Raw genomic sequence first — 14,953 nt, 5'->3', positions numbered from 1 at the left:
GTTTCCACTATATTCAACTCATACTAACTATAGGGTTACTATAGGGTTACCATACGCCCTCCTTTAAGAGGATTTGTCCTCTTTTTTGACTTTTTTGAATGTGTCCTCGGAGGACGCCTAAATGTCCTCTTTTTTGAGAATTTTGATTAAATACAGGGCCAAATCCGACTGAAATACCGTAAATGGGCACTGGAGTAACGCTACGACGTTCGGGAGCCGAGCCGGGAAGTTGACCTTTTTTTAGTCAACCACCGGAGAACGTGGACTAAAAACTGTATTTTCGGGAGTTGAGCACAGGATAGTTGAACTTTTTTTTTTAATCAACCGACCATAAAGTGGGAAAATTCACCATTTTTCAGGTTTTTCCTCTCATTTTGCAAGTCTGAAAATTTGGAAAAAGTGTCCTCTTTTCACATTTCCAAAATATGGTAACCCTGTCATACTAACATAATGCTCAAACAATTTGCTAATCTTAAGAAGGTGTCCACTGTTCAGGTATGATAGTGTAAGTAAACCTTCTTAAGTAGCCTGTGTATGATGAGTGTGTTAGGGAAACAAGTCGTCAATTGCATCAGGTAACATTTTAGTATTTATATATTTGCTGGGGACTCTGATTCCCAATCATGAACTTCGATCACACGCCAGTGCATTAAAAATTAAAAGGTCCAATTCAAATCAATGCTAACAATTTCATCATTTCAATGCACCACGAGAGAAGACTGATCAATTCATTGTATCCGACAGCGCACAGCGTGTCATAATCGAAACGGCACTTTTGAGAGTGAGAGCCCTTTGTACACTAAAGATGTTCTGAAGAATTTTCGCCAAAATGATTAACTAAATAAACGTTAATTTGAGATCAACAAAATTATATCGTGGACAATGAGTGCCCACGGGAAACCTGACACCCTGACTGAGAAATTTCCGCAAAGGTTTTAAATGCAACAAATCGTTACATCGATACCACAGAGCTTTATGAGGTGCAATGGTACGTTTCGTGAGTCTCCGTATATATTTAGCGGCAGTTCGCGTGCGTTATAGGTTGGCTTTCTCAGGAGATTGAGTGCTGCTAAAATGAGTTCCACACATTTCATTTTATATAGCGCATAGGCCTATAGCGCAATGGCTCTATAAGGAACTCTTTCCGTTTCGTCATGAATGCGTTAGAGCACTTTCGGTTGCGGGGGATCATATTATTCCCCGTGAATACATGCTAATATGGAATTGTGTGCGTCTCACCAAATGCGCTTTATTGTTAGTTTAGTCTGGTATAGGTGGGAGCGGATACATTGTCTTCCAAGTAGCAAAATATAAAACCCTGAGGTTACGGAATAACATGATGCTTAAACAAGGTCATCATCAGCAATGGGTCAGCTAAATCGAACGCACGAGAACCTTATGGATAGTTCTCACCGTGTGGTTAAGACACATAATTGCGTTCCCGTAATTTCGAAGACACATCCCCATCAAAACTACCGGTAGATCCGATCACGTGGGCCGAGACAGGATGAAAAACTAATTCACATATGCAAGTACAAATATGATTGAAAAAAAAATTAATTTATTAACTTTAAAAATATTTCACGATTGTATAGCAGCTAGAAATGAAATGCACCTTGATTTATGTAGCATTAGAACTCGCGATTTGGTGCGCTTCATCATTGTCGGCCAATAGAAATAAACAGTTAGTTATTCGGTTCGCCGCGAGCTATTTCAGCTCGTTCGTGAATAGCGTAATTCCGGAAATAATTTGCTGCGAAAGGTGTGTTTGTGTGTTTGTGAATCGGATATATAAGAGGTAGTGATGAAATTACCCGTAGAGACAAGATGAGCTTAAACGATCACCAAATGTTAAATTGAACATCCCGTAGCGCAGGCCCCACGACAAGCGTGCTTCGTGATGGGTTGAATGTGATTCGCGATATCAGAGCTGTGTTGACCAAACCAGTTTTCATGGTTTATGCGGATCATCGTTAGCAACAGTAGATGTCATTTCGAAAAAGTCGTCTGCTGATGTGCCGATGTACCAGAAAGTATAGTAGCGTTTATATAGCCTATAACACGACTTTACGATCTGTAGGCACATATCCATTGCCCAAAAGTTTATTATAAAAATTGCCGGAGGGTTTGCAATAGCAATCCTGACTTTGATGAGTATTTTCACCTTGCATATATGTTGTTTTGGGCTGTGCTTTGTGTAAGTACACTCTTAGAAATATTCGTAGATTTACCCAAATTATACCGGTAAATTTGTCCCGTCAGTTATATTAACGGTCAAAGCCCGTTAAATTAATATACGGGCACGTCAAAAGTAAGTTTACTTGTTTTTTAAAGGTTAAAAAAATTACAGATTAAGTTCGTAGAAGCAATTTACGGGATAACCAGTATTTCATATTTACTTTTTGATTTGTAAAGGCAATTTACTGGATAATCAGTATTCCGGATTTACTTTTGCATTCGTAAAAGCGATTTACTGGATAATCATTATTTGCGACATTGCTATCTCACTTACAATTCGATCATTTTACACGCTTACGGTCTTATTATGGACATATATATGTGATTTTCGTCATTACATCATGTTTCAATCATCAATTAAATTACGACATCGATGGCCGTGCTGAATGCTACTCGGTGAATGGTATCCTAGCATTTGGGCATTGCAGATACCATCGTTTATATCGATTTATAAATAGTATCCTTTGAGACATCAAGGTCTAGCAATAGTAGCATGCCAAGCGAATTCGGTATGTTATGTAGTTTTACTGCAGGTATGATCTTTTGTGTAATTATCTGCTGGACCAGTTTTGCCACCATTGTAGACTCCTTAACGCATGTATGATGCAAACTATATATCGAAACACTGGAGTTGGCGTATAGCCGCCATGCTCCTTCGCCATTGCGACGAGAGTAGTATACGTCCTTTACCTTTTTCCTGCAAATGGTCTTATGAATTGTTTGATCATGAATTCGTAGCTGCTCGAGCGAACTGTACATTATGACGTCACACATATTCCAGACGTAGCGGCGTCAGACGTCAGACATATCTGAGCACGTGCGGCTGATTGTTCCGAGATAGATATTATATCGACGCGATGTTTTCGTATTGGATAATAACAAGATGCGTTGCTGTAAGATATTGAGGGTTTCGAAGCCACAGCTTAACTTTAGCTTTAGAATATTGCAGGTGTTGATAGCAGATATTGTAGGTATAGCAGTATCTGAGCTCAAACCTGGCAAGTTGCTCTCAGTCCTGTTTCTGAAGACGTATCTATTTTCGTTACAGTTTAATGGTGAACAGACGCTATGGCTTATAAGAATGTTTTACATTTTCTGACATTGAACTGCACGAAAATGGAAGGGTTATGGCATTATGAATCATGACGTCGAATGCTTATGTGATAGAAAGGGATCATTTCGCCTCTCGCTTCTAGCACGGTGCCGTGCGAAACACGTTGGACGTACGATGCAAAGGAATATTGCCAGAAAAGTTTTCAATCACGCTGGAAAAGATGATTCAGGTACGAAGTCCTAGGCCAGGGGTATCAAACTCAACTTGCGTCGCTGGCCGGTTTCAAACTTTCAAACCGCTCGCGGGCCGAATCAGTCAAATCAGTCCAAAATGTTACGGTACCTCAAAACGCCCACCCTTACTTTTCGCTTCAATAGTTTATTATCAATGCCGTATACATTTTGGTATATTACATAACATTCACGGTCATATCATATGGATATATTCTAGCAGCACCTTTACTCGCAAACAACGGAATTTTGGCAAAAATTCAAAGAATGATCTTTTGAATTCAACCGCTAAAACACTGACTCTAACGACGGAATAAGCTGACATATTTGTATGCTCCCTTTGTTTTATTCGTAATCTGCCGTTAACTCGGCGTATGCGCTTTAAGAAACACAAGTGATTTAATTGTAAACGCAGACGTTGGAATTTGGCTCATTATTAATCGTCATTCCGGTTTCTCTGTCTGTCTGGGGCCTTTGAGTAGAAGTGATACAGCAGTGCGACCAAATATATTTGAATTGTATTTTTTGTAACTATTATATTCTCCATGCGACCTGCATATAAGTTTCATTTTCACTTTACGAAGAACTACTTTTTGCCTCATTTTTTCATAAAAATCTCAACTCAGTATGCACTTTTTTGAGTCTTGGGAATTGGATGTCAGTATCACCAACTTGTTCCTGATGATGACTAGAGTAAAACCATAACACCACTGTCGGATAATTATATTACGGCCTATGATCTTGACATTTGTGGCCTTGCGAGAACTCCGGGAAGTATTTCTTACAATGATATCTCAACATTTGTTAGAAAATGTACTGGGAAATACAGGGGTTTTCAAACTACTCAGAATTGCTTTGCAAGCTACATGCGACCTGCGGGCCGTATTGAAATTGACAAGAATATAAAAAGTCGCAGTATGTCATACTATAGCATCTCAAAGTTTACAAATTGTAAATGTGTTGATGACAGCATAATTTTTGTTCAGATTATAGAAGAACCTACAAAAGAGCATGGCCCAAAGTACACTGCTGCTGAAGTTTTGATGAATCCCTCTTCATTCAGGCGGCTGCTGACTGATGATCTCCACAAGAAAGACTGGATTTTTGTCATTATCCACATTTACTTTTTTTTTTACTTGTTCCCGCATCAAATAAACCTGATTCAAATTTGCTGGTCTCAGGAACGTAAAACTGCTGCAAGGGACCAGACGAGTATATTGATATTACAGCGGATTTCTGTTACGTTTAGTTACGGAAATTTTCCGTAAAATTTTCTACGGTCAGAATATGTAAAATCATATTACGAGGAGAGTAATTCCGAATTTACTGGTCTCATCAGCGTAAAACTGCTGCACTGGACCAGACCAGTAACTTGGTATTACAGCCGTTTTCCGTTACGCCAAGTAACGGGAATTTTCCGAAGAAATTTTAACAGTCAGTCTTTGTAAAAATAAATTACGGTCAATATTATTTACGGGAAAATATTTTTCAAGTTTACCGGCCTCAGAGTCGTAAAACTGCTGCCAGGACCAGACCAGTAATTTGGCATAGAATATTTTTAACAGTGTAGATGATAACATGGCGTGGCATTGCAGAAACTAAATCACCAGAAGCAATCCAACAGGTGCATGGGAAATAAACAGCCGGCAGGCGTATCATCGCAGCCGACCCACACGGGTTTAAATCAATTTGCCATGAGAGCGGATATATCCTCCAATTCCAATATTGCTATAACAGGTGAGTTCCTAGATTACGGGTGCTTCAACTAGACATCATTCCTATTCGATGGTAAAGAGAGCTTAGAACACGTTTGGGCAATAGGTATTTTCACCACTGCTGCTCAGCAAATAACAAAAAGGAGCAAAAAGTAAGTGAAAACTACCCTCATAAAGTCCCTCGCGGTACGTAAAATCTCTCTCAGTAGGAGAACAGGTGTATTTCATATTGTCGTATTCGACCGCCGCGGGCAGTGTGGTTTAAGAATATGAGGCATTCCAGACTGTAGAAATTGCGAGTTCGCTCTCTTTCTACACTATGGGATATGAATGATGTTTAGAATAATTGTTTGAGTTCATTTTTAAGATTCAAAAAGTGGCTGCCACATGTAATGATGAACTCGGCAACGGTAAAGTTATTGGCGATAAAGACAGTAGATTCGAAAACGTGAAAAAACGTGAAATGAGCTCCTAGCTTGGTTTAAGTGTGCGCGATAAAGCTGCGATATTTACTACAATGTAAACGTATATGTACGGCCGTTCCACTACCACAGCCCGATTAGCCGAGAGGGGAATCGGCAGAACCAATCTATAATATAAAGGTCCATCTTCGAATTGATATTCCCGTTGATGTTGAAAGGGGCCAAATATCATGAAAAACTGGGAAAGCAAAGAGCAATCATGGCCGATACAAGGATAATGTATTTCAATCTCACTACAATGTATATACAACAATATTCTATTCAATAGATAAAAAAAACAAGAACGTGACAAATCACAATCATGCTGATTCAAGTTGAAGTAGTAGTCTTCGGTCGCGGTACATTCAAAATAGAGAGATGGAGATGTGTGAAAATTCATGTACTTTTAAGCCAATAAATTCTTGGATGCACAATTTTGTAACAGGTCTCTTTTGCAGGGGAATTGGCACCGGATGGGCAACAGGAGCTACCTACTCCGCGATATGACCAGCCGCCACCACCGTACACTGAGAATCCAGAAACACTGCCTCAGGCAAGCATGTTTTCTCTACAAATAAAATCTTTCGTTTTAGGGAAGGCTGTTCCCGTTCCTGTTTCGTATGCAAGCGACAACAGCCCAGAGGTTCGCGTACGCGAAAGAACCTTATTAGATTCTGCCCCGTGAACGAATTTAATAAAATATCACAATTTTTCAGAAATCTTAACATATGTCATAAAAATTCCTTCACAGTAGACTTTCAATCACTCCCAGCACCTCAGTGGAAGCACGAAAGAAATTCAACAGCAAACTGAAATAAACCTTGTGTCACCGAAGATAAATTATGTCACAAATGTTTTGCTCGAAATAGCACGCCATTCCAGTTATAATTGTAATATATCGACTTGTTTCCGATGCAGCTGCTATTGGCATTGAAGATATTTGGGATATGGGTAGATATGCAAGAAATGCGTTTAAATTAGAGCCACTTGTGAGTGGATAACTACACCAAATGATTAGAATTTTACCAATAACATTTATTAGTTGAATCTTGATCAGGCGTAAAAGAATATTGGGAGGTTGATTTATTAACGGGTTTCACTCAATCCCCGCGCCTCTCTCTTTACACCTCAAGAGTAAATGTGAAGCATCATGAAGGGGTTTGAAGGTGGTTGGAACTGTCTGTCCTTACGAAGTAGTTTGGCCTGAAAAACATTTTTGAATTGAAAACTGAACAATTTTATATGAAATAATTTTAATTTAGCGAAATCTGGACCTATGAAGAATTCCAGTAGTTACATCACGCATTATGGTAGAAACAATAAAAAATTGATGTAGTACAACTAAAAGATTCCTTCCTACATTCTGGTGTAGAAAATGTCTTTCCTTACTAAGTTAGCTTGCGAAGAATGGCGAATGAACGTTTAACAGAGGCAGTTGTTGGCTGGCAACACTGAAGTTGTGCGTACACGACTGCTGGTGAAACACCATGTTGCTTCATTCTGGCAATGTTGTCTACACTCTACATCACAATTTGATTGCTTCTTGATATACGAAACATAATGCCACACAATCTTGCTTCAGTTATAGGAGTTTGCCTACATTGCGATATGTTGATCATAACACCATGTCAGCCTATCTGTGTCATGTTCATGTTTCAGAATGTGCAGACAATATAGGCAGTCTACAACGGTACGCCTATAAAGTAGACTGTTTGCTGTAAATGTCAAACGATAAGTTCACCAACGGTGCAATCATCTACGATATAAACGAAATGCAGGTTGCAAAGTATTTTGACTTCGTAATCAGTTGACAATTTTTTGATCTAACGCTACAATTCTGAAATAATTTTGACTTATTTTGACATGTCAAAACTAGCCCTACTCATTAGACGTATTGCACGTTTGATAAATAGGATACAAATGAAATATGTACTTTTCATTCGATCACAAATAAAATATTGCCATTTAAACTTGATCAGAAATAATTTCGTTTGGGTTTATACCAGACTTGGGCAAAGTGCGGCCCGCGGAGCTATTCAGAGCGAACCGCGTGAAGTTTTTCGGAATGAAAATCATAAAACATACTTTTGAATGTTGATGCGTGGACTAAAACCACAGGCTGTATAAACTGAACCGGAAATTCGTTTACTTCGAAACCGGTTAAATAATATGCGACGATTGCGCAGACTATGTGTAATACAGTGTTGGGATGAAGTCACTACATTCCAGTCACGAGTCATTTCGAGTCATTGCACATTTTGACTCGAGTCAAGTCAAGTCAGTCGATTTTCGAAGGTAACTCGAACCAAGTCAAGTCACTTTATTTTTGGAGGTGACTCGAGTCAAGTCGAGTCAAGTCAAGTCAAGTAAAATCACGAGTCAAGTCACGATTCAAGTCACAATTCAAGTCAAGTTGCCTTTACGAAGCATGAAGCATGACTAGATCATTGCATTTTGCTAGCTGTCTGAATTACAGATTGAGTGGTAATTGAGTCTGCACCGATGAACGAATACAGAGTTAAATATACACGTAACAAGGCGATGTATCGCTCGCATGTACGTAAAACTGTTAAACTATGTAAGTAAGTAGGGGAGATGTGGTACCGATGGATCAAAAATTGGAAAATGATCTCTGGCCCCGAAATGTTCAGCCGAAAACAGCAGATCTTTTGCTGGCTTGACACTTTGATACAAGCTCTACCAATCGCTCACATATACATGAATATCTGTCTTTTCAAAAAATATTTATGGACGTTAAAAATTTGTTGCTCGAACGTGTCATCGGTCCCCACCCGGTGGGTCCAATGGCCCACGACCCCGGGACCTATGACACACCTACCCTAAAAAACTCAAATGTGACTACTTTTCTTGCTCAGTATTATAATCTAAGCTACAGCAAGTCAAAGAAGAATGTTTGGTAGCAACTGTCCAAAAATAGAATATATATTAACTCAAATGTTGTCATAAAATCACGTTTCGATTTAGGCTCGGACTTATAAATTTGAGGGTACATACATATTGCCCGAAAATCGACAGTGTGACTTACAAATACCTCGTTATGGCGATAAAACACCATATGCAATTATTACATAAAGATTTTCTGTACGTAGGCATGTTTCATAATTAGTATGCTTGATTATTTTGCTTGATTTGGCTATTGTATCATCGGTCCCCACCCTGCGAATTTCATACATGAATCGAAAAAAAGTCCACTCAAGGAAAGTACTGAGAAAAATAATAGGTGTCATTATATAGTCTGATACAAGCCCTACACTTCACAATAAAAATGATTGCTGGTTTGTTCGTGTTGAAGGTTACAAATAAAAATGTACATGTCGATCTAAATTTAGTTTACACCCCCCCAAAACAAAAATTATCTGTGAGAGACCCCATAGCTCGCGCACGTCGATTTTTTTGTATGTGAGGAAAGATTTTGCCAGCATAAAATGGTAGACAAATTCATGGAGTGTAATCATGGAATTATCATAGAGAATTTTCAAAGTATTTTCGGTCCCAGTGATCCATCGGTACCACATCTCCCCTACATAGCCTCAGTTTATAGTTGCCAGCCTTGATAGAGAATAGAGAAACGAATTGATAATATGCAATACATTACCCAATTATACATATTGCCGTAATACACTTCGAGTCTGCGCCATTAGTTGCGGAGTATATAAACTATATTCGCATTCAATTTTAGTAAAACTAGATGTTTGAGTAAGAGAAGAACGGAGAACAGAAATATAAATTTTCTCTTAAATCACTTCACTACTAGTTTTCGACAACGTGAAGCTGTAAGCTTCGATCAATTAGTTTGTGGTCAATTTATTTGTGAGAGAACAATAGAGGCTCAGTAAAACGCACGATCATTGAATGATTGGTCGCTCTCACGGGTTACGCCAGCGGTTCGCGAACGATCCGAATATATGCAAGATACAGTGATTGTTATCGACATTGATTAGTTGATGACTTGAAATTGACTCGTGAATTTTGCTCCGAGTCACGAGCCAATTTATAATTCTGATACGTCGAGTCAAGTCAAGTCATTTTAGCAATATGACTCGAGTCAAGTCATGACTCGAGTCATCCCAACACTGGTGTAATACCTCCACTACCTCGCATGCCTAATCCTGATGCAAAATAAAGCCAATGTAGACAAGTATGTCGTAACAATTAAAGTCACGAGAAGTCACTCTTTCCATATACTTTAGTTCAAACGTTCTTTGTTGCCATTGTCACATTACACGTTACACGGTCTGTGCTTGAAATTGTTACGGGATACGTTTCCAAATTCCAAATTCGTAAAACAAGTGAATCAGCGCTCGTGATTACAATGAGTCGTGACCTCTCATAAAGTACACTCGGGCATGTAAAAAATACCGAAAGCTGAAATTCAAAGAAGGTTGGAGAACTAAATATTTGTTTACTGGAGTAAGGGATAAACCCGTTCTTTTAGTTTGTGCCGAGCAGGTTGCCGTCTTTAAGAAGTATAATTTAAGTCGGTTTGTTTGATATTGATAGTGTTTCGACTGCATTGGTCATTTTACACCAGGCCGATACACGTTTATTTTTTTATTCCATATTTACCGACTTGTAGCACGGCCCAATCTAGGTTTTTATAAGACAACGCTTACGCGGATCATTTGGTGAGGAGCAGCCTAGATAAACCTCCAACACGTAGGCAGGAATTCTGGAGTCGAACTCCGTCGGGCTCGGACTCGAACCCGCAAGCCATTGGTGTTGCAGCTGTAGATCATACCACTATACGCTATCTCGCCAACGATTTAAGTCGGTCAAATAACACAAATACAAAGACGGACACACGGTCAAAGGAGGGAATATTTCAGAATAACTGCAAGCTTTGCTCAACAACAAGGCCATTACACCGAGCTGTACACTGCTTGTAAGGCAGCGACCAAGACAATAAGCTTTGCAGTATCCCACATACATTTTAATGTCCTTATTTAAAATGGCCTTCACTTTCTCAATACCTAATATGAATACATCCACTAAGCGGCATTTATTAACAATGTATTTCACTGCGTTCAATTTAGAAATAAAATTGATACACTGGAGAACATAGCTAAATTTTTCGACTCGGTCCGCCAACGTATTTTCTGCTTCTCATTTGGCCCGCGGAGATACACTGCCTTGCTTTGGTTTACATTCAAAATAACGCCAAAACGAAGAAAAAAATCAAAGAGTGGTTTGCTTTTATTTAGTTACTGGTTCAGACGACACTGCCAGGTACTTACCCAACGATATGCCAACCTCAAGTGCATCCCAGTTCTCAGCAGAACACAAGCAATGGTGGTCAACCAATACAGGTGAGATTACTTACCAGATGTAAATACCTCATATTAAAAAGTAGTAGGGAATTATCATAACACTATTGGGACGCGAGTATTTATCGTTGCGAATTTTCCGTCATATATGATGATGATTAGATCTCCATCATATAGTATGGTGATTCTCATTTATCAACTAACACAATATGATATGGAAATTGTTTTCATTCCGATATCATTTTTGGTAACCGAACCTGTATAGTGCCCGGGGACATCAAATGTTCAAGGATGCATTCTGTAGATATGATCGGTTATTTTCGGAAAACAACCTCGATTTCACACAGTATGTGCAGTTGCGCGTGCATCGATTTCGAAGTCTAGCTAGAACGAACAACGATTTTGAAAACAAGGTTTCATATAATAGGTCCCGATGCCGTGTTATAAAAATTTACTACAGAATGTGTTGCGAAAACACGAGAATACAGTCTGAACGTGATAAGTCTCTACTCTCCGACAAGAGAGCGTAATGGTGAAGCGTCCGAGTTCGATCCCCTGTCGGGTCAGACCAAAGACCCGATTAGTAACACTGGTATCCATATGACTTTCCTACTTGGCGCTGGTGGTGCAAGACTTAGAAAGGCCTAAAAATGCTATATCTGCATCTTCCTTGCCCAACGACTCATGGTATGCATATGCGCAGATCGTGTGTATGTATATCATGATTGAGTGTATATGTTGCAAAACATCAACGACAAAAATAAACTACGCTATTTGTTTTCCTCCTTATAGTAATACTAATCAATCATGAGCGGGGATATACGAGAAAATCATTGTCTAATATTCATTGTCATGAATCGTCGTGACCTCATGAGAATGAGTTGAAATATTCTATTGTGCAAACTCATTTTAATCTCTTAATTGTCAATCGCATACGGAACTGCTACAAACATATTGATGTTTAGAGATGTTTTGTTGGGGTTTCGGAATAGATTCGCTTAAAAGAAATTATCCTGTGATATACATTACCGCTATTCCATAATAACTTCATGATGAGCAGCTACATCGAAACGTTATATTGATAAAATGATGATGACGATATTGGTACCATACATGTTCGTATCAGACCCAAACGCGTCGTTGGCAGCTTTACGTGTTATCATTACATTCGCAAGCACCTATATATTTCTGTAAATTAATGGATGTTCGGCACTGGTTCATGTCAAATCGACGGCGCGGATTTTCGAGACACGGCATTGTATTTCAAGAAATGCAGTCACCGAATTCGCTTTGAGATAATAAAGGTCCCGTTAATTTAAAGAAAGGTCGTTGTGTTGCTGTTCATCACTAGCCTACAGTTAATATTTGCACAAGACAGATGACGGTTGCACGGTAATAGAGCTAAATTTGAACAAAAACTTGGAGGGTCCGCGGGCGTCCGTGACGGTCCAAAAGGGTTCCGCAACGACAAAAAGGTTGAGAACCACTGTAATACGAGATATGTCTGAGACGGAGTTTCTTAACATTCCGGGACATGTCCAAAATTTTGCTGTTCAAATAGCGTCCGGGAAAAAAATCCAAAATATGCCTAAATGTACGGAAGTTAGAAGGGATAATACATGCCGCGAGCAAAGGCCTAAAACATCCAATGTCGGAACGTTTTTTTAGGTAACCGGACGATCTCACAACTAAGCCGATGAAATTTGTAAATAAAGGTATTTTTTGAACACCCCTGCTGTCCATATTCTTCGGAAGGCCTTGCATACACCACTTGACCACTAGCATAATTTATGTAATTCCGATTCTTCATTTTCAATCATCTCTATCTCTGCTCTGCAACCCTAGCCAATTCTCCATCTACCGCGATTTTGTATTCTGACCTCTTCATGTAGCCTATTGCGTAGGAATAAAAATACGACGGTATTACTGAAATTTAGAAAATTTACTCCAATCTCGCCATTTTTCTTTGAGGGCAGGTTGCTTCCGGATTATGTGCGTATTTACCAGTTTTACTATGAACAAAGAGTATAATATTGTATTTTCAAGGGTCCGATACATGTGCCGGATGAAATGGGATTTTCGATCTTTACCACAGTCTGTTGCAGCCTCTGTCTGGGAATACCTGCAATAATTTTCTCGTACCAGGTACATATGCACAAGCACATGTATTGCAATTGAACATCTCGCATTTATACCCTCCCATTGCTTTGAACTCGGAGGCCGTGTCTAGCGAGACTTATGATTTACATTATTACCACAGTAGCACTTTGTAAACTGCCATTTGCATGAATGTGAATATTAAAATTTTACCCCTTGTCATTCAGACTGCATTGGACTGTTGGACATTGAAGCCTTTATAACAAATCTGCAATTTCAAGTATTAGAGTCTGCATGTGAAATAAGGCATAGCAAGAGTACGTTACATTTTGCGCAATGGAGAAAATAAGAGCGTTTTAGCAATGTACCACATAGCTCGGATAATTGCCCACTTCAAAGTTGCACAATTGCCATATTGTGACGAAACCAACAAATGACGTCACGCTTATAAAAGAATTGCGAGGCCTTCTGATCGCAATCGCTATGTTGTCTTCAAATATATGTCTAACGGCCAAGTTCTGAGTGGCTATACATAAATGTAATCGTGAGTAATCGTGATTACTTTTCAATATAATCGTAATCGATTAGATCAGTGGTTCCCAACCTTTTGCGACTCATCGCCCCCTTTTCTAACTTCACACCGATCATCGCCCCCCAAATATTGGGAATATAAAAATGGGCATACATACTGAAATCACCGGCGAGTTGACTAAGAAAAAAGGTCAAATTTTCGGCTCGACCTCGAAATTACACCTTTCTAGCTAAATTTTCGTGAGCTGACTAACAAAAAAGGTGATTTCTCCGACTTGATTCTAAAAGGACCATAACCGCACTTCGTCAGCCCCCCCCCCCAATACGTTGGTATTGACCCACTCCATATGGCGATAAAGCAAACTTCTGCACCCCTCAGACCCAACTCCCCCGATACCTCTTTACCGCTACTTCTCAGCACAGATTGTCGGACTCTTTAGTTAGTCGGCCTAATTCGCGCGAAGCGCGAAAAAATTCTATCATTCATGATTGAATCGGTCAATATGATCGGGAATTGCATATCTATTGCTGTTAATTTTTTATCCTCTATCTGCTCATGTATTGAGATTTACCGGTAACGCTGAGTGAGGTGTCGTAGGGCCCGTAAATAATAATTGGGCCGTGTAGGGCCCGTAAATATTAATTGAACATGTTCAGGCGGACCCGTGGGTATAATGACTTACGTTACGTAATGACATTTCATGGCCTGTCTGCTATGTCAAAAGATATTCAAATCGCCCATACGTACTAAACTAAAAGACGCATACGATTTCAAATTGGTATTTTTGCACAGGCAATTAATTTTTCTCTGCGAGATGGCATTTTTTATGGGGTTCTGATTGGACAGGACAGGAACATTTGGCGCCAGCCATTTAGGGACATGTGGATGATTAGATATATATGTATATCGTATATATATCGAAGTCGGTCAGCATAAAGGCAGTCCCTTTCCGCCAAGGTTTTCTCGTTCTAGCACACTTCTCGGAGTCGCATGTTACATGGCCCGAAACTTCATATGTCTTGGTGCGTCATGGTGTGATAATGGCTGACGCCGAGATGCCCATTTCTATACCTCCGGCGTATTATTTTTTTGAGGAAGGGTATCCAATAAGCAAGAAATATGCGACCACGAAATGGCGCGCAGCGCGAAAATTTTTTGAAAAAGTTGCATACATTTCCAAAATAATACTCTATAATTATTGTTAATTCAGGAAAAAATGTGGTCCTCCTTCGAGCTCGCCCCCCCCATCTCAATTGGGGGCTTGGGTGTGGCAGTTACGGTCATGGAAGCCAATATAGCCATTTCAACGCGCCATCGCCCCCCTATCGCCCCCTTCGTCCG

General features: G+C 39.5%; 1 protein-coding gene across 1 annotated transcript; it reads left to right on the top strand.

Annotated features, from left to right (window-relative positions):
• Nucleotides 1-2,339: 2,339 nt before the first annotated feature.
• Nucleotides 2,340-9,059, top strand: LOC145437055 (uncharacterized). Its single transcript, XM_080314229.1, has 3 exons — nucleotides 2,340-3,521; nucleotides 4,509-5,259; nucleotides 6,157-9,059. The coding sequence occupies exons 2-3, from the start codon at nucleotides 5,151-5,153 to the stop codon at nucleotides 6,381-6,383; spliced, it is 336 nt and encodes a 111-aa protein (XP_080170355.1). The 5' UTR covers nucleotides 2,340-3,521; nucleotides 4,509-5,150; the 3' UTR covers nucleotides 6,384-9,059.
• The last annotated feature ends 5,894 nt before the right edge of the window (nucleotides 9,060-14,953 follow it).

Source organism: Botryllus schlosseri, chromosome 4, assembly GCF_051294905.1.
Source record: "Botryllus schlosseri isolate E-star chromosome 4, Bs_hap1, whole genome shotgun sequence".
In the NCBI taxonomy this organism is placed as follows: Eukaryota; Metazoa; Chordata; class Ascidiacea; order Stolidobranchia; family Styelidae; genus Botryllus; species Botryllus schlosseri.
Note: the sequence above shows the minus strand (reverse complement) of the source record. Positions and strands in the feature narration are given on the sequence as shown.

What these genes read in the sequence shown, in the direction of transcription:
- LOC145437055 (XM_080314229.1), top strand. Translation starts at nt 5,151, where the DNA reads ATGGGAAATAAACAGCCGGCAGGCGTATCATCGCAGCCGACCCACACG. An exon ending in TTCCAATATTGCTATAACAG is followed by an intron (nt 5,260 to 6,156) that starts GTGAGTTCCTAG and finishes TCTCTTTTGCAG; the next exon opens with GGGAATTGGCACCGGATGGG.